The sequence below is a fragment of the Bombina bombina genome, chromosome 11 (genome assembly GCF_027579735.1).
Source record: "Bombina bombina isolate aBomBom1 chromosome 11, aBomBom1.pri, whole genome shotgun sequence".
Taxonomy (NCBI): Eukaryota; Metazoa; Chordata; class Amphibia; order Anura; family Bombinatoridae; genus Bombina; species Bombina bombina.
The window spans coordinates 62,875,567-62,894,773 of NC_069509.1; the positions used below are offsets into that span (position 1 = coordinate 62,875,567).

The 19,207-nt window shown below is 37.6% G+C and overlaps 1 protein-coding gene across 1 annotated transcript in view; it reads right to left on the minus strand.

Annotated features, from left to right (window-relative positions):
• LOC128641669 (uncharacterized) overlaps window positions 1-19,207 on the minus strand; it is a 129,055-nt gene that overhangs the window by 46,501 nt on the left and 63,347 nt on the right. The window contains exons 71-78 of the mRNA XM_053694202.1: window positions 11,850-11,971; window positions 11,333-11,457; window positions 10,535-10,652; window positions 7,829-8,041; window positions 7,570-7,737; window positions 6,142-6,276; window positions 4,794-4,843; window positions 1,481-1,601 (exon numbers count right to left, since the gene is read on the minus strand). Coding sequence (XP_053550177.1) covers window positions 1,481-1,601; window positions 4,794-4,843; window positions 6,142-6,276; window positions 7,570-7,737; window positions 7,829-8,041; window positions 10,535-10,652; window positions 11,333-11,457; window positions 11,850-11,971 — 1,052 coding nt within the window. The remainder of the gene's footprint in view (window positions 1-1,480; window positions 1,602-4,793; window positions 4,844-6,141; window positions 6,277-7,569; window positions 7,738-7,828; window positions 8,042-10,534; window positions 10,653-11,332; window positions 11,458-11,849; window positions 11,972-19,207) is intronic.

Below are 19,207 nucleotides of genomic sequence, written 5' to 3' on the forward strand. Positions count from 1 at the left end.
TTCTTTCATATTAGCAAGAGTCCATGAGGCCCGCCCTTTTTTGTGGTGGTTATGATTTTTTTTGTATAAAGCACAATTATTCCAATTCCTTATTTTATATGCTTTCGCACTTTTTTCTTATCACCCCACTTCTTGGCTATTCGTTAAACTGAATTGTGGGTGTGGTGAGGGGTGTATTTATAGGCATTTTAAGGTTTGGGAAACTTTGCCCCTCCTGGTAGGAATGTATATCCCATACGTCACTAGCTCATGGACTCTTGCTAATATGAAAGAAATGAATTTATCAGGTAAGTTCTTACATAAATTATGTTTTTTACTTTTAGCCTGCTTTTTAAGACAGACTTCCCTTTATGCCATAGCACTGCTGCATTACACAGCTTTTATGCTTAGCTAGGGTTAGTACAGTGACTCAGACCAATCCCAGGACAGCTGTTTCGTGGTTATATGATGTATTGTCATAAAGACAGTTTTTTTTTTTAGTTTTTTTTACAAGTTACAGTGTTTTTTTTATTGCAGACTAACAATATTTTTGCTCTTAGTATATGTACAAATCATTTGGTCATAATATTGAAGTTTTCTGTACCTGCCCATTGTCAGTTATTTTTATTTTCTTGTGTGACAAAATCTTGTTTTCCCTCATTCATGTGTCTGCTAAAAAAAATTCTCCCAAGGGTTTCAGGAAAACATCTTATATATTATAGCTTTCAATTCATGTATTATACCACTTATTCAGCCACTTATTATTATTTCATTCAGTCTATTCCTAGAGCCTTCTAGCTTCCTTAAAGGGACAGTCAACACTTATTGTTGAAAAATATAGATAACGCCTTTACTTCCCATTCCCCAGCTTTGCACAACCAACATTGTTATATTAATATACTTTATAACTGTTTCTAAGCCACTAAAGACAGCCTCTTATCACATGATTGTTATTTGCTTTTCACAACAGTGGAGAGCTAGTCCATGTGAACCATATAGATAACATTGTGATCACGCCCGTGGCTTGTGGCAGGCACTGCACTAATTTTCTAAAATGAAAGTCAGTAGATAATAACTAAAAATCACGTGATCAGGGGGCTGTCAGAAGATGTTTAGATACAAGGTTATCACAGAGGTAAAAAGTATATTAATATAACTGTGTTGGTTATGCAAAACCGGGGAATGGGTAATAAAAGGATTATCTATCTTTTAAAACAATAAAACTTCTGGTGCGGACTGTCCCTTTAAGTCAATTTGCTTTATTTAGAATTACAAGCACCACCATTTAAAGTACATGTTTGTGTTTTATTATTGTTTTGTAAGTAAAAAACTCAATCTAATTAACATAGCATAGTTTTTTTATGGTCTATAGATATTCATCATTTGTCAAGATCTTCCACTTTTGATACAACTGAATTGTTTAGATACAAAATGTGTTAAACAGTTCTATTCACATCCTCCTTCTATCTTTATATTTAAATACATCCTACCAATCACATACCTGACTGTTATCCAGTTTCACAGATTTGGATTTCATTGATTGAATTAGGCTTGTAAAGCTATCATCAGTTATGTTCTTGGTAGCTCCTCCAGTAAAGCCTTGAAGGACATATGTAGATAGTCTAGAAGGAAATTAAAGTTAAACATTTATGGTTCAGCACAAGCATGTAATTTTAAGAAACTTTTTACTTCCATTATCAAATTGACTTCATTCTTTTGATATCTTTTGTTGAACAGCTTACTTAGGTAGGCTTAGGAGCAGCAATGTACTACTGGAAACTAGCTTGGGATTGGTAGTTACACATATGCCTCTTGCCATTGAATCTCCAGATGTGTTTAGCTAAGTCCAAGTAGTGGATTGCTGCTTTTATAGTTTTTATGAAGCTGTGTAGGTATCTTTGGGGATGATGCAGTGCTGTCTATCTCATGTGAGCCTGCAAGTGACAGTTACGAAACTCTGCTTCTTTACTTTCGCGCAACCTCAGAGTTTGACTGACAAACTCAGAGTTTGACTGACAACCTCAGAGTTTGACTGACAACCTCAGAGTTTGACTGACAATCTCAGAGTTTGACTGACAATCTCAGAGTTTGACTGACAATCTCAAAGTTTGACTGACAATATCAGAGTTTGACTGACAATCTCAGAGTTTGACTGACAATCTCAGAGTTTGACTGACAAGCAGTGCTCTATGCGATGCTGCATTGTAGGATGTAAACGCGTGTGGACAGGTCCCTGTCTGGGAGCTTGACCACATGCGGAGCAGCTTTAACACTGAGAGAAAAGAACAAAACTAATGCAAATAGGTAATAAATGCTACTCAAAAGAAACCATTGAAGAAAGCATTGTAAACGGCCAATAACTACTACAGAAAACACATCACTGAAGAAAGAAAGCATTGTATACAGCCAATAAAGGATACCCAAAAGGAACCAAAAAGTTTGTAGCAGATGTTATTCTAGCCCGAATACATTTAATACATATGTTATAGTGGGTTAAAATAATATTTTGCAATTAGTTCCAATTTGAAAAACCTTGTGAACCCGTCATGCCCTTCCCAAGGGAAGGTGAATTGATTGGAATGGAGGCCTCTGTGTGTCTACTGGGGTAAAAGTCTGCCCTTTTCAATCACATATCCTCCTGTACTAGTAAGAACAATTTCAACAAGTTTGGCAAGAGAACTGGCACCAGTGAGTTCAGCTCGCTAATTAGTTAGATTTTTACTATGTCCTTTTACAGATTTTGCATACTTTTGGCCAGTTTTTTCTTTTGTCAAACATATTGCCAATATTGTCATATTTTACCATTTTTAGCTATCCACTATGGAAATGTATTACATATTAGAGTGTTAACAGTGGAATAGGACATCCTAGACCACTGGTTTCCTCAGGCCTCCCTAACAGGACACATTTTGAGGATATCTGAGCTAGACCACAGGTGAAATTATCAGCTGATTAGTAAATATGGTTATTTTACCTGCTTTTATCCAAGGTAAACCTGAAAACCTGGCCTGTTAGGGAGGCCTGTGGACAGGTTTGAAAACCAGTGTCCTATACCAATACAGGGCAAAAAGGGACAGGTCACTAGACATCCTATATCGATACAGGGCAGAAAGGGACAGTGTGCTTGTGACGAAACCAATCTCGCCACTGTACATTGGAGGGCCTGTTATAGAACATTCTTTGGGCTGGAGGTACATGGGCTTAAGGATACCCAGAGACTGCATGGAAATATGGAATTTTATATGCTGGACACCCCATGTACTTTCATAACTCTGTCTTATGTCTATGTCACCCTGTATCCATAAATACAGGATGGGTACAGGGTGTGAGTGCACCTTTTGGGGGCAATTGTGACTCTATAAACCAAGTGGGCATAAAAGACTTTATAGCTAATAAGAACTGTTCCTATATTCTGTAATAAGATGTATTCTATGTATGTTTCAGATCTGATTGTGTCTCAGGAGTCTGTCTGGGTAAACTGATTGTGTTTTGTGTGATTATGTTAACTAGACTGGCCAACATCAGATTGTCTGAGTAAACGTTCTTTCCCAGTAAATTAACTTAATGTGTTAATCTGTTTTACCTGTGAATAGACAATTGTTAGAGGTTTGATGCATTGTTAATATGTTTGCTTTACTGTTAAACCAATGCCCTCTGTAACCTGAAGCCAGGGTGTATAAATCTGTGTGCTGCCTTCAAATAAAGTAGTCATTCTGCTGATATCTGTTGGACCCTCACCATGGAGCTTTGACTCATGCTTGGGGGGAGGGAGTGGGGAAATTTACTGTATGCTGCCTGTGCCTCTGCCCTTTTATGCCAGGGTTATACCGTAACAGTGCTATATGTCTATGTGCCTTTCCATTTACTTAATACCGACTGAGGTTACACATTGTAACTGCATTTGTTCAGCTTTTGATAACGTACCATATTTTAATAAATTTACTATACTATCAGACTCTTCCTCCATCAAGAGCACACCCCTTACTTTGTATGATTGGGGTAAACATCTGTGAATAATCTTTAAGATATATAATCGGAAAAGACAACCTCTGGATATGACGCTGAGCATGTGCACTCAACTTATTTGGTCGACCATGGCGAGGCCTGTTCTGAGTGGAACCTGTCCTGTGAAACCACTGTATAGTCTTGCCCACCGTGCTGCAGCTCAGTTTCAGGGTCTTGGCAATCTTCTTATAGCCTAGGTCATCTTTATGTAGAGCAACAATTCTTTTTTTTAGATCCTCAGAGAGTTCTTTGCCATGAGGTGCCATGTTGAACTTCCAGTGACCAGTATGAGAGAGTGTGAGAGCGATAACACCAAATTTAACACACCTGCTCCCCATTCACACCTGAGACCTTGTAACACTAACGAGTCACATGACACTGGGAGGGGAAATGGCTAATTGGGCCCAATTTGGACATTTCCACTTAGGGGTGTACTCACTTTTGTTGCCAACGGTTTAGACATTAATGGCTGTGTGTTGAGTTATTATGAGGGGACAGAAAATTTACACTGTTTTACAGGCTGTACACTCTACTTTACATTGTAGCAAAGTGTCATTTCTTCAGTGTTGTCACATGAAAAGATTTAATAAAATATTTACAAAAATCTGAGGGGTGTACTCACTTTTGTGAGATACTGTGTATATATATATATATTAAAACAACATAATCTAAATTCAAAGTAGGATGACCTGAGACATCTTTGCAGTCAAATTACATATTTAAACGGATAGGTATACCTTAGAAAGCTAAAATACACATGCAGAACTATTTTTTTCTACTTTTAATAGATATGGGGCAATGCAACTTACTGAGTGTAATTCTGAATTTTCGTCAGCACCACCTTGAAAAATATTGTTGCCTGAGAAGAGAAAATAGTTAAAAATGTAAAAAGGTCAGTAGTAATTAAACAAATTTTGTTAAGAAACCCACAATACAATGTCAAATTCAAATTCACTTTAAGATGTTTATATCATATATATTATTATTATAATTTATCTGTAGAACGTCCAACAGATTCTGCAGCGTTAATATTAAAATCAACAGTAAAAAAATAATAAATATATATTGCTATATTAAAAAAAAAACTAGATGTTAGTGGTGCTTTTCTGTTGATAATCATTGATAATTTTTTGTAAAGAATTGTGAACAACCCTATAAATAAAAGCATTTATGGATATTGTGTTTGCAAAATAAAAACAAGGGATACTTAAGGGCTATGTGTGCTTTAAAAGTAGTAAACAAGAATACTGCAAAATATTTAAAGGGACAGTGAGTGTACTCAGGCTTGTAGCTAATCATTGTATTTCACATAACTACAGGAGCATCCTTTCAAATGGGCTGTGTCTTCCCACTTATAGGCTGATTTCTGCCGTTACCTTTTGTTTACATAACATTTCTATAGCCAATACTGCGTATTGATATTTTCAGTATAGGTGATTTTTTTCAAAAGGTAAACACAGCTATTTCAAATGACAAAATTAAAATAAAGTAGCTATATGTTAACAATTTAAAAGAACAGTCAAGTCAAAATTAAACTTTCATGATTCAGATAGGGCGTACAATTTTAAACAACTCTCCAATGTACTTTTATCATCAAATTTGCTTTGTTCTTTTGGTATTATTTGTGAAAACTAAACTGAGGTAGGCTCATATGCCAATTTTCTAAGCTCTTAAATGCCTCCTCTTATCTCAGTGCATTTTGACAGTTTTTCACATTAAGACACTGCTAGTTCATGTGTGTCATATAAGTAACATTGTGATCACTCCCGTGGAGTTATTTATGATGTGGCACTGATTGGCTAAAATGCAAGTCTGACAAAAGAACTGAAATAAGAGGGCAGCCTGCAAAGGCTTAGATACAGATTAATCACAGAGGTAAAAAGTATATTAATATAACAGTGTTGGTTATGCAAAACTAGGGAATGTGTAATAAAGGGATTATCCATCTTTTTAAACAATAACAGTCCCTTTAATACACTCGAGCAGGTAAAATTGATTATTGGGAACGGGGAGAATTTTACAGTGCCATGTCTCTTTAATTACTTTGAAGTACTGCTGCAAATTAAAAAACAAAACGAAAAACAACACTTTTAATGGCCCTTTGATACCTGTGTAAAAAAAGAGCACAATGTATATATATTAATCAATTAACTGTACCTGTTGAGGTGTCCAGTGCTTCTTGTTTATCTCAGTTATATCAATATTTGAACTCAATAACTGAGAAGATGGAATCTCACTCGCAAGACTGTCTGGTACTAACTGTAAGACGTTTTCTGATGTGATTTTTAGGATCTTAGGAGAGAAAAAAAATTATATGTAATTAAAGTGATGGTAAATTCAGCCCAATATGCTCCACATATTTTGAAAGCTCTTATCCTAACTAGCATATCGATATGCTTTTTTATTAAAAACATCAGTACACTGAATAACTTCAGTTTTAGTCCTGCTACGTTACCCTCTTCAATTCAGCCTCCCTCTAACATTTTCGAAGCTCCTGCTTTGAGTGGCATCTGTTCTAGCCAATCATAGCCTCACCATGCGCCCCATGTAAATCTCTAACTGCACGCTCCCGTGCTCGGAACTCAGTAATCTTAATGCAATGCGCATGGGCGACTACTTACGCTACTTGCGCAACTGAAAAAGAGAAATCGGCAATTTACTGTTTACTTAAAACAGATGCACTGTTTACTGTAAGCGGAGCTGAGGATTCCCTTATTCTGTTACGCAAGTAGTGTAAGTAGTCGCGCATGCGCATTGCATTAAGATAAAGGAGTTTCGAGCACGTGTGCGTGCAGTTAGAGTTTTACATGGGGCACATGTAATATCGCTTCGCCAAAGTGATATTTGCGCTCCACGTAGTAATACTAGTGCACATAAATGTGTGCTGGTATTACAAGTTAGGTGCAATCACGTTCGTGTTGCACGGAAGCTTTGCGCTCACAAGAGTGCGCTTCCATAGGCTTCAATAGGAGCCTTGTTCTGATGCCGTCATACACGGCATAGAACCTAAGTACAGCAAAGGGGTTAAGTCGCGCAGCAATGGACAGCAAATTTAAATGTGTATGATTATATACATATATATTTATGTGCTAATATGTGTATATATACACATATTAACACATAAATATACAGTATATCTATATAAGCATATACATATATATTTACAGGAAACACACAGTTCCCATAGACAGCAATGTAAAGACACTTTTCTTTCTAACACTCCACACCCGCACACTTTAACGCCTAAACACTGCTTTGTGCAGTTTGTTTTTATTAAAAAGAAGCTAAAAAATTTTTAAATAAAAACCTATAATATGCTTAATTTTGGGGGCAATTGGGGGATAATTTGAAAACTAACCAGAGGTCTGGCTAATTTTCGAAGCATTAATTGCTACCGCAAGCTCGCAGTAGCAATAACCAGCCACTTGTAATGGCTGTTTATTTATTGCACACCCGTAATTGGCCGAATTTGCCCATTTAAGGGCATGCAATAAATTAGCGCTACACTTGTAATCTAGCCCTTAATTTTTAAAATATCTCATAACATGAAAATAAGTTGTTTAAAACGACACCGAAGATACTCACCATCTGCACAAATCTCTGTTTAATTGTCAAAGGAGCTTGCTCCATGAAACTGACAAAGCTTGGCATAGCTGTTAGTTTAAGAAGTTCGTTGTTATCTAACTTATCCAGTACATTGGTTTGGATACCAACAACAAGGCTTCCGAGAGATATAAGACTTGAGTAGTTAAACTGTTAAAGAAAATAACATGGACATCAAATTTTATACATACTGTTCTAGGCTATCTCATAGAAATATTTCATATGCATAAGGTTACTTTACCGTAAAACCAGATTGTATTAACTGTGTCGTTATAGCAGATGCTTGTGAAGTACTCCAGGTATAGTTGGACAGTGATTCCAAATTAGCTTGTAAAATATTGCCAGGTACATTCTGCAATATAACTGAAGATGGAAGTCCTGTGGCTAGTGGACCAAGTGACACAAATGTCTCCGCTGTGATATTTTTCACAGAGTTAAGCAGAGGTGCAAGTACCTATTGGGAAAATGTTTTATTATATATAGTGTAACAAAATATACATACAGTATAAGCAACGCAATCTAATGTCATCATTTTAAGCTTATTAGAGGACACGTGACATCACTACTATAAAAAACATACAGTACTATAGTTTAAAACTATATATATGTGTGTGTGTGTACATATATGTATTTCAAAGAAAACTCAGTGTTCCATATATAGTATCAAATATATTGTATTTTTATGTCATACAATCCAACGTTTTGGCCCTTTAAAGGGGTCTTTGTCAAGGTGTATATATATATATATATACAGGGGTGGAAAAATATTACTATGGTTTACTAGTCAGTTACTAGCCCAGAGGGAAAAAGTTAGTAGTCCACTCAATGTTAAAGATAGGAAAAAGTCAATTTTCTAAGTCGTCCGCTGCAATCTCTAAGTCGTCCTGGACAGCTGGAAATTTTAAGCCCTGTATATATATATATATATATATATATATATATATATATATATAAGCACATTATACAATACCACGGTCTATTAATGTATATCTGTACTGTTATGTTTTTTAACCTTTTTACTAAAAGTAATAAAATATGTATGATTCCTAATCATTATGTTAACTAAAGCCTCATGTCTGAATGTGCAATGACAAACTATAGGGCTCCATTTATTAAGCTGTGAAGGTAGCTTCAGAGCCCCAGCGTTGCGTGAGCCTGAAACACTACTTAAGTTGCTGTGGTCTTAAGACCGCTGCTACTTAACCTGTCCTTCACCTAAAGTGTGTCGGATTTCAACCATCCTGAGCCGATCAGGATAATTGACAGTCCCTGCTCACGCTCCATTGATAAATGGAGCCCATAATATTAGTTTACTGAATTATCTTTATGCATAAGTCTGCTCTTAAAACATTTTTGTGGGCTTAATTTATGAAGGTGCAAGTACAGCTTTGAACCCTTGCTGTGTAGGCTTGTTTACACAAGCCTGTAACAGCTAGTTGAGAAGCAGCAGTTGTAAAACATTTCAGAGGTAGCAAACCTAAAACATCCTGGGCTCATTTGTCCAAAATTATTAACAAGCTCTGCTCTAGCTCAAACAATCAGGGGACATAAACACACAAACGATTGCTTGTGTAATCTAAAATCCCAGTATCAGATGCTACATCACTGGCCCTGAACACAGGTAGATAGTAGGGATGGGCGAATGTGTTGATATTTGAATGTTAGAACAAATGTTATTGTAGAAATTCTATAATAGAATGTTGATAAGAACGAATATTCTTAAAAATTTGATTTTCGAATGTTATTTACAGTTTTCGAATGTCACTTTCGAATTTGAATATTACATTTATAAAACACAATTGTAGACTAGAAACACTATTCCGAATTTGAATATTACATTTATAAAACACAGTATTAATTTTGAATTCGAATGTCGCATTTGAATCAAATATTACATTCGAATTGAATATCACAATTGAATCGAATATCACATTTATTAAACACAGTTGTAAACTAGAAATAATATTTTGAATTTGAATGTCACATTCGAATTCGAATGTCACATTCGAATTCAAATATTACATTTAAAAAACACAGTTGTAGACTAGAAATACTATTTCGAATTTGAATGTGACATTCAAATGTAGCATTCAAATTCGAATATTACATTTATTAACCCCTTAATGACCACAATGTACCCTGTATGTCACTGGTCATTAAGGGTTTTTTCAGGACATAATAGCACAAGTCTAGCAAGAACACGCTATCAATGCCCTCCCTCCAGCAGGCTTTGTGGAATAGAGCAGTCTCAACGCTGGTGGCAAGACCGCGCTATAAAACAATCAAGTCCCAAAAAAAGGCCAGTGACATACAGGGTACGTCGCTGGTCCTTAAGGGGTTAAACACAGTTGTAGACTAGAAATACTATTTCGAATTTGAATGTCACATTCGAATTTGAATATTACATTTCGAAATTGAATGAATACATAGCTAAACATTCTATTATTCTAACGAATATTTTCAAATTTTATTGAAAAATTAGAAAACGAAAATTCGAAAATAGAATGTTATATAAACATTCGAAATTTGATTCTAACAAACGAATGTATAAAAATTAGTTTTAAATTTCGAATTTTTAGAAACATTTGCCCATCCCTAGTAGATAGGTTCCCTACCTGGGCACTTTGTCTGCCTGCATATTCATAAACTGGGAACTATGTCTGAAATAATCAAGTAGAAAGCTGTATCTTGATTTGTTATAAATTAAGAGAGAGAGGTAATATAATAGAAATGTAGTTGATTCATGAAATATACTTCCAATAGAGGTGGTAGGAATAGTTGGTATAAGAAAAAAAAGCCTGATATATGCATGACTATCGCATGAATTAATTAAGTCTACAGTGTAACAATACAATTAATTAGTATTCTGGTTCTATCTTGCAATAAAAAAATATATGTTCTTATGTTTCTATATTCACTAATAAAAATGAATAAATAAATACATTACATTTGTAACGTTATTTCCACATTGTTTCAGGATTTCCAGCAGGCTCAGAGCTTGGCTCTCATTGTATCCGTCTAGCCTCAATTTATCAATAGCATAGCACAGAATGTTTGGTGGTATACTGAAAATAAATCAATAAATCAATATACAAATCTAACATACAATTTTTTTCCTTAAAGGGGCATAATACTCATATGCTAAATCACTTGAAACTGATGCAGTATAACTGTAAAAAGCTGACAGGAAAATATCACCTGAGCATCTCTATGTAAAAAAGGAAGATATTTTACCTCACAATTTCCTCAGCTCAGCAGAGTAAGTTCTGTGTAAAAAGTTATAATTCAGCTGTTGGTCAGCTGCAGGTAAAAAAAATAAAAAAAGAAATGAACAGCAGCCAATCAGCATCAACAGTTCTGAGGTCATGAACTCTTTTACTGTGATCTCATGGGATTTCACTTAACTCTCATGAGATTTCATAGTAAACTTCCTTAAGCTGAATAGGGAAATAAGATGAGAGTGCACGTAAGCTCGCTCCTTCCGCTTTTCCTGGACAGACATACTAATTTGCTGCTTAGAAGTCCTTTACAATGGGATGTGGCTACTGAGAAACTTTTGAGGTAAAATATCTTTCTTTTTTACATAGAGATGTTCAGGTGATATTTTCTAGTCAGCTTTTTACAGCTATACTGCATCACTTTTTTAAGTGTTTAAACATTTGGGTATTATGGCCCTTTAAATAAAGGAATAACATAGAAATTTCATATCCCATATGTCATTTTCTTCAAGAATTCTTTAATTTACCTGTTGAGGGATATAGATGGATTCTTTGCAACTAATAACTCAGCATAGTACTGCTTAAGATCCTCTGATATATTCAGTCTTGTCACTAACTTAAGATTTTCTTCATCCAGAGAAAATGTCTGAAGCTGATAAACACAATTACCACAAGCAATTAGAAACTTGTTTGTTAAGCTTGTTATATACATTTAATTTCCTGAAAAATTGCATACCTTCCTTCATTTCTCAAATACTTTTTAGGACAGGGGGAGGGGGCTTGTGGGAGACATCCCACTTGTGTTTTGTGGGTGGAGTCACTATGGGGGCGGGGCTATAGGTGTAACATGGACGGCATAGGTTATAGGTGAGATTGGAATAGCCAGATGTGCAAAAGGTGGAGCAAAGGCAGCCCCTGGAGACCAGGACAGTTGTGGACCAGAAAAGATGCGGGTCGGACATCCCAGATAATCAGGGACAACTGGGAGGTATGCAAATCATTTGTTAAAAAAAAAAAAAAGGTGAAAGTTATACACTTAATTACCAGAGTTTCATTATTGGTAAAGGATTTAAGATCTTCAGCACTGCAAAATGTAAGGTAGTCTCCTAGGTATGTAAAAATCCAGGAACTGGAACCACTCTCTGAGTAGCATCTTGGTTTTGTTTCTGTATGTAAAGAACAATAAAAATAAACTTTCTTTTTACATTATGTCCTGTCAAAGCAAAGGAGCTGAAATCTGAGGGTGTCAACAAAATGATCAAAGTAACCTTAAACTCATAGCTCTTTACCAATTAAACTCTGCATTGCAAAATAAGCAGATGTTTACAATATTTCCTAATTTTTCTTCAATTGGCTTTTGTTTCATTTTTGTTTTTTATCAAAAAGATTACAAGCTTTCCGAGTCAAACACAGCCAAGCTTTATCCCCATTTCCCCATAAACGGCACAGATAATATCCGATAATGGCTGCTGTTCATCAAAAACTGAAATGAGTTAAAGGGGTCAATTTATCAAGCTCCATACAGAGCTTGATGCCCCGTGTTTCAGAAGTTATGAAGCAGCGGTCTAAAGACTCCATAACCTGTCCGCCTGCTCTGAGGCGGCAGACAGAAATCAACCCGATCGAATACGATTGGGTTGATTGACACCCTCTGCTAGCGGCCAATTGGCAGCGAAATCTGCAAGGGGCGGCATTGCACCAGCATTTCACAAGAACTGCTGGTGCAATGATAAATGCCGACAGCGTATGCTGTCGGCATTTATCGATGTGCGGCGGACATGATACGCTACATCATGTCCGTCCGCACTTTAATAAATATACCCCAAAGGGTTAATAGAATCCATGTTGGTGTTTTACAATTGTATAGGTGGTGTTTCTGCTAAGTGTTAAACAATCTGAATGGTATTTGTATTTGGACATAATGAGTATACTGGGCATATTTGCTCAATGTATTATTTTTTTTACTTTTAATAATTTAACCCCTTAGTGACCAGACCATTTTTCAATTTTCTTACCGTTAAGGACCAGGGCTGTTTTTACATTTCTGCTGTGTTTGTGTTTAGCTATAATATTCCTCTTACTCATTTTCGGTACCCACACACATTATATACCGTTTTTCATATATCATTTACTATAATTTTTTTTTTTTTTTTAAATATGATGAAAAAATTGAAAAAAACACATTTTTCTAAATTTGACCCCCAAAATCTGTTACACATCTACAACCACCAAAAACACTCATGCTAAATAGTTTCTAAATTTTGTCCTGAGTTTAGAAATACCAAATGTTTACATGTTCTTTGCTTTTTTTGTAAGTTATAGGGCAATAAGTACAAGTAGCACTTTGCAATTTCCAAATCATTTTTTTTTTTCAAAATTAGCGATAGTTACATTGTAACACTGATATATGTCAGGAATCCCTGAATAACCCTTCACATGTATATACACATGTATGTATTTTTTTTTAGTAGACAACCCAAAGTATTGTTCTAGGCCCATTTTGGTATATTTCATGGCATTATTTCCCTGCCAAATGTGATCAAATAAAAAAAAACATTAACTTTTTCACAAATTTTAGTTTTCTCACTGAAATTATTTACAAACAGCTTGTGCAATTATGGCACACAGTTATAAATGCTTCTCTGGGATCCCCTTTGTTCAGAAATAGCAGACATATATGGCTTTGGCATTGCTTTTTGGTAATTAGAAGGCCACTAAATGCCCCTGCGCACCACACTTTATTATGCCCAGCAGTGAAGGGGTTAATTAGGTAGCTTGTAGGGTTAATTTTAGTTTTAGTGTAGAGATCAGCCTCCCACATGACACATGCCACCCCTTGATCCCTCCATGACCCCTCTCAAACAGCTCTCTTCCCTCCCCCAACCCCTAAAGGTCACCCCATCTTAAGTACTGGCAGAAAGTCTGCCAGTATAAAAATAAAAGGTTTTTTTAAAGTTTTTATATATATATATATATATATATATACAGGGAGTGCAGAATTATTAGGCAAATGAGTATTTTGACCACATCATCCTCTTTATGCATGTTGTCTTACTCCAAGCTGTATAGGCTCGAAAGCCTACTACCAATTAAGCATATTAGGTGATGTGCATCTCTGTAATGAGAAGGGGTGTGGTCTAATGACATCAACACCCTATATCAGGTGTGCATAATTATTAGGCAACTTCCTTTCCTTTGGCAAAATGGGTCAAAAGAAGGACTTGACAGGCTCAGAAAAGTCAAAAATAGTGAGATATCTTGCAGAGGGATGCAGCACTCTTAAAATTGCAAAGCTTCTGAAGCGTGATCATCGAACAATCAAGCGTTTCATTCAAAATAGTCAACAGGCTCGCAAGAAGCGTGTGGAAAAACCAAGGCGCAAAATAACTGCCCATGAACTGAGAAAAGTCAAGCGTGCAGCTGCCAAGATGCCACTTGCCACCAGTTTGGCCATATTTCAGAGCTGCAACATCACTGGAGTGCCCAAAAGCACAAGGTGTGCAATACTCAGAGACATGGCCAAGGTAAGAAAGGCTGAAAGACGACCACCACTGAACAAGACACACAAGCTGAAACGTCAAGACTGGGCCAAGAAATATATCAAGACTGATTTTTCTAAGGTTTTATGGACTGATGAAATGAGAGTGAGTCTTGATGGGCCAGATGGATGGGCCCGTGGCTGGATTGGTAAAGGGCAGAGAGCTCCAGTCCGACTCAGACGCCAGCAAGGTGGAGGTGGAGTACTGGTTTGGGCTGGCATCATCAAAGATGAGCTTGTGGGGCCTTTTCGGGTTGAGGATGGAGTCAAGCTCAACTCCCAGTCCTACTGCCAGTTTCTGGAAGACACCTTCTTCAAGCAGTGGTACAGGAAGAAGTCTGCATCCTTCAAGAAAAACATGATTTTCATGCAGGACAATGCTCCATCACACGCAACCAAGTACTCCACAGCGTGGCTGGCAAGAAAGGGTATAAAAGAAGAAAATCTAATGACATGGCCTCCTTGTTCACCTGATCTGAACCCCATTGAGAACCTGTGGTCCATCATCAAATGTGAGATTTACAAGGAGGGAAAACAGTACACCTCTCTGAACAGTGTCTGGGAGGCTGTGGTTGCTGCTGCACGCAATGTTGATGGTGAACAGATCAAAACACTGACAGAATCCATGGATGGCAGGCTTTTGAGTGTCCTTGCAAAGAAAGGTGGCTATATTGGTCACTGATTTGTTTTTGTTTTGTTTTTGAATGTCAGAAATGTATATTTGTGAATGTTGAGATGTTATATTGGTTTCACTGGTAAAAATAAATAATTGAAATGGGTATATATTTGTTTTTTGTTAAGTTGCCTAATAATTATGCACAGTAATAGTCACCTGCACACACAGATATCCCCCTAAAATAGCTAAAACTAAAAACAAACTAAAAACTACTTCCAAAACTATTCAGCTTTGATATTAATGAGTTTTTTGGGTTGATTGAGAACATGGTTGTTGTTCAATAATAAAATTAATCCTCAAAAATACAACTTGCCTAATAATTCTGCACTCCCTGTATATATACAGGGAGTGCAGAATTATTAGGCATGTTGTATTTTTGAGGATTAATTTTATTATTGAACAACAACCATGTTCTCAATGAACCCAAAAAACTCATTAATATCAAAGCTGAATAGTTTTGGAAGTAGTTTTTAGTTTGTTTTTAGTTATAGCTATTTTAGGGGGATATCTGTGTGTGCAGGTGACTATTACTGTGCATAATTATTAGGCAACTTAACAAAAAACAAATATATACCCATTTCAATTATTTATTTTTACCAGTGAAACCAATATAACATCTCAACATTCACAAATATACATTCCTGACATTCAAAAACAAAACAAAAACAAATCAGTGACCAATATAGCCACCTTTCTTTGCAAGGACACTCAAAAGCCTGCCATCCATGGATTTTGTCAGTGTTTTGATCTGTTCACCATCAACATTGCGTGCAGCAGCAACCACAGCCTCCCAGACACTGTTCAGAGAGGTGTACTGTTTTCCCTCCTTGTAAATCTCACATTTGATGATGGACCACAGGTTCTCAATGGGGTTCAGATCAGGTGAACAAGGAGGCCATGTCATTAGATTTTCTTCTTTTATACCCTTTCTTGCCAGCCACGCTGTGGAGTACTTGGACGCGTGTGATGGAGCATTGTCCTGCATGAAAATCATGTTTTTCTTGAAGGATGCAGACTTCTTCCTGTACCACTGCTTGAAGAAGGTGTCTTCCAGAAACTGGCAGTAGGACTGGGAGTTGAGCTTGACTCCATCCTCAACCCGAAAAGGCCCCACAAGCTCATCTTTGATGATACCAGCCCAAACCAGTACTCCACCTCCACCTTGCTGGCGTCTGAGTCGGACTGGAGCTCTCTGCCCTTTACCAATCCAGCCACGGGCCCATCAAGACTCACTCTCATTTCATCAGTCCATAAAACCTTAGAAAAATCAGTCTTGAGATATTTCTTGGCCCAGTCTTGACGTTTCAGCTTGTGTGTCTTGTTCAGTGGTGGTCGTCTTTCAGCCTTTCTTACCTTGGCCATGTCTCTGAGTATTGCACACCTTGTGCTTTTGGGCACTCCAGTGATGTTGCATCTCTGAAATATGGCCAAACTGGTGGCAAGTGGCATCTTGGCAGCTGCACGCTTGACTTTTCTCAGTTCATGGGCAGTTATTTTGCGCCTTGGTTTTTCCACACGCTTCTTGCGACCCTGCTGACTATTTTGAATGAAACGCTTGATTGTTCGATGATCACGCTTCAGAAGCTTTGCAATTTTAAGAGTGCTGCATCCCTCTGCAAGATATCTCACTATTTTTGACTTTTCTGAGCCTGTCAAGTCCTTCTTTTGACCCATTTTGCAAAAGGAAAGGAAGTTGCCTAATAATTATGCACATCTGATATAGGGTGTTGATGTCATTAGACCACACCCCTTCTCATTACAGAGATGCACATCACCTAATATGCTTAATTGGTAGCAGGCTTTCGAGCCTATACAGCTTGGAGTAAGACAACATGCATAAAGAGGATGATGTGGTCAAAATACTAATTTGCCTAATAATTCTGCACACAGTGTATATATATATATATATATATATATATATATATATATTTACTGCAGCAAGGGATTCCCCCTTACCCCCAACCTCCCTGATCCCCCCCAAACAGCTCTCTAACCCTCCCCCCACTACCTATTTGCCGCCATCTTGGGTACTGGCATTTGCTAAACATTTTGGCTTTTTGAAAAAAAATAAAAAAATTTTTTTGTTGTGTAGCTGTTCCTCAATACCCTACCCAAAAAAAATCCCTTTCCCAAAACATATCCCCCTCTGACTCTTTCCAAATCTCTATACATTTGCCGTAGTGTATTGGTCCCATCTGCTCCCGCCCCCTCACATGTGCTCCCACCCCCCTCGTGCGTGCTCCCGCCCCCTCACATGCGCTCCCGCACCTCCTCCCGCCCCCTCCAGCAATGGACCGTCCAGCCGCCTCCCTCCTATCCCTCCCACGCCACCAACGATCAGCACCATTGCTGGCTGATGCAGAGAGGACCACAGGGTGGGTGGCTCTCTCTGCATCGGTTGCTTAAAAAAGGGTATTGCACCATGCCTCAATATCGAGGCATCGCTGCAATACCCTGAAAGCAGCTGGAAGTGATCACGATCGCTTCCAGCTCTTGAAACCCCTGAGGACGTGCCAGGCACGTCCTTGGTCGTTAACAACTGTTTTTTGTATGACATGCCTGGCACATCCTTGGTGGTTAAGGGGTTAAAGATATTTTTTAATCATTGAGAAAACCTGTTTTCCAAGATAGTAAGATTTTCATCTAAAATCAAGAAGAACATTGTAGGACATTATTTTCCATAAAAACATATATAATCTTCTATATCTGAATTTTAAAACAGTTCTTATACTGTATATAGAATATATGGGGGCCAGTTTATCATGGCCAGAATGGGGCCAAATACATCTGATTCCGTGCGAGCCTTCAAGCTTGCTGGAAACAGGAGTTAAGAAGCATCGGTCTTAAGACCACTGCTCCTTAACTTGTCCGCAGCCTCTGAGGCGGCAGACATCAATCCGCCCGATTGCATGCGAGTCTGCAGGGGGCGGCATTGCTCAAGCCGTTCACCAGAACTGTTTGTGCAATGATAAATGCCTGAATAAAGAACAATAAAGAGGATATCCAAATGTGCCAAAATGTGTTTAATGTAATGTATCAGAACATCACAGAGTACAAAAAACACAACGTTTTGGGGCTTACCCCTTAATCATGTGTCAAGTGTGGCATGACACATGATTAAGGGGTAAGCCCCGAAACGTCGTGTTTTTTTGTTGTACTGGGTTCAATCTGCTGTTTTCTCAATGATAAATGCCGACAGTATATGCTGTCGACATTTATCGATGTCTGGCGGACATGATCGCTACAGTGGATCAGGTCCGCTAGACTCATGAAAAATCTGCCCCACAGTCTAAAAATCTAGACCATATATTCATATATACATGTAAAATGGTATTTGTGTCCATTTCCTTTACATGTGCAAGATAATACATTTATTCCAAATCATATTGGAATTGTGAATGTTGAAAAGGCCAGTTTTACAATTTACTGTGTGACTTTGGCTGTTGAATTTGTTGTTTTCATTTTGTTGTCTATACTTTGTTTATAACTTGTGGTCCGGTGAATTCTGATTGCAAAAGCTGATGCTGTCTATGCATCGTATGTGTGACTTTTTCTTTATCCAATCTTTTTCCAATCCGAAAATGATCTTATTGTTCGAATGTCAATAAAAGGTGTATTGGGAGCCAATAAACACAATCAACAAGGTTAATATTGACCGCTAGAGATGTGCATTTGTTTAGTTATAAAGGCACCAACGAAATTTAAAGAAAAAAAAAAACTGGCAAAATTTGTCAGTATTCCTTAATTTTCTTTAAATTGCTTTTAAGGGGTTAATACCTTTTGCGCACTGGAGAGCCACGCTAACCCGGTCCTCTTTTTCACAAAGCCCAGGTCGTGGTAACAGGATGCTTAGCGCGGCGGCTCCAAGGGCCTGCACTAATGGAAAAGGTCCTTTAGTGCAGGCCTGGGAGCCAGCCACAAGCAGTGGATGCTGCTGTCTCCGCCCGAAGTTTCCTTTTAGGTGGTGGAATGCAATCATCCCAATCCGATCGGTATGATTGATACCCCCTGCTAGCGGCCGATTGGCCGCGAATGTGCAGGGTGCGGCATTGCACAAGCATTTCGCATTTAAAAATGTTTGTGCAATGTTAAATGCCAACAGCGTATGCTACAGCGAATCATGTCCGACCCACATTACCCTAAGTCTCCAATTAGCACTGCTGGGGCACTGTGAAGAAGAGGAGTTGG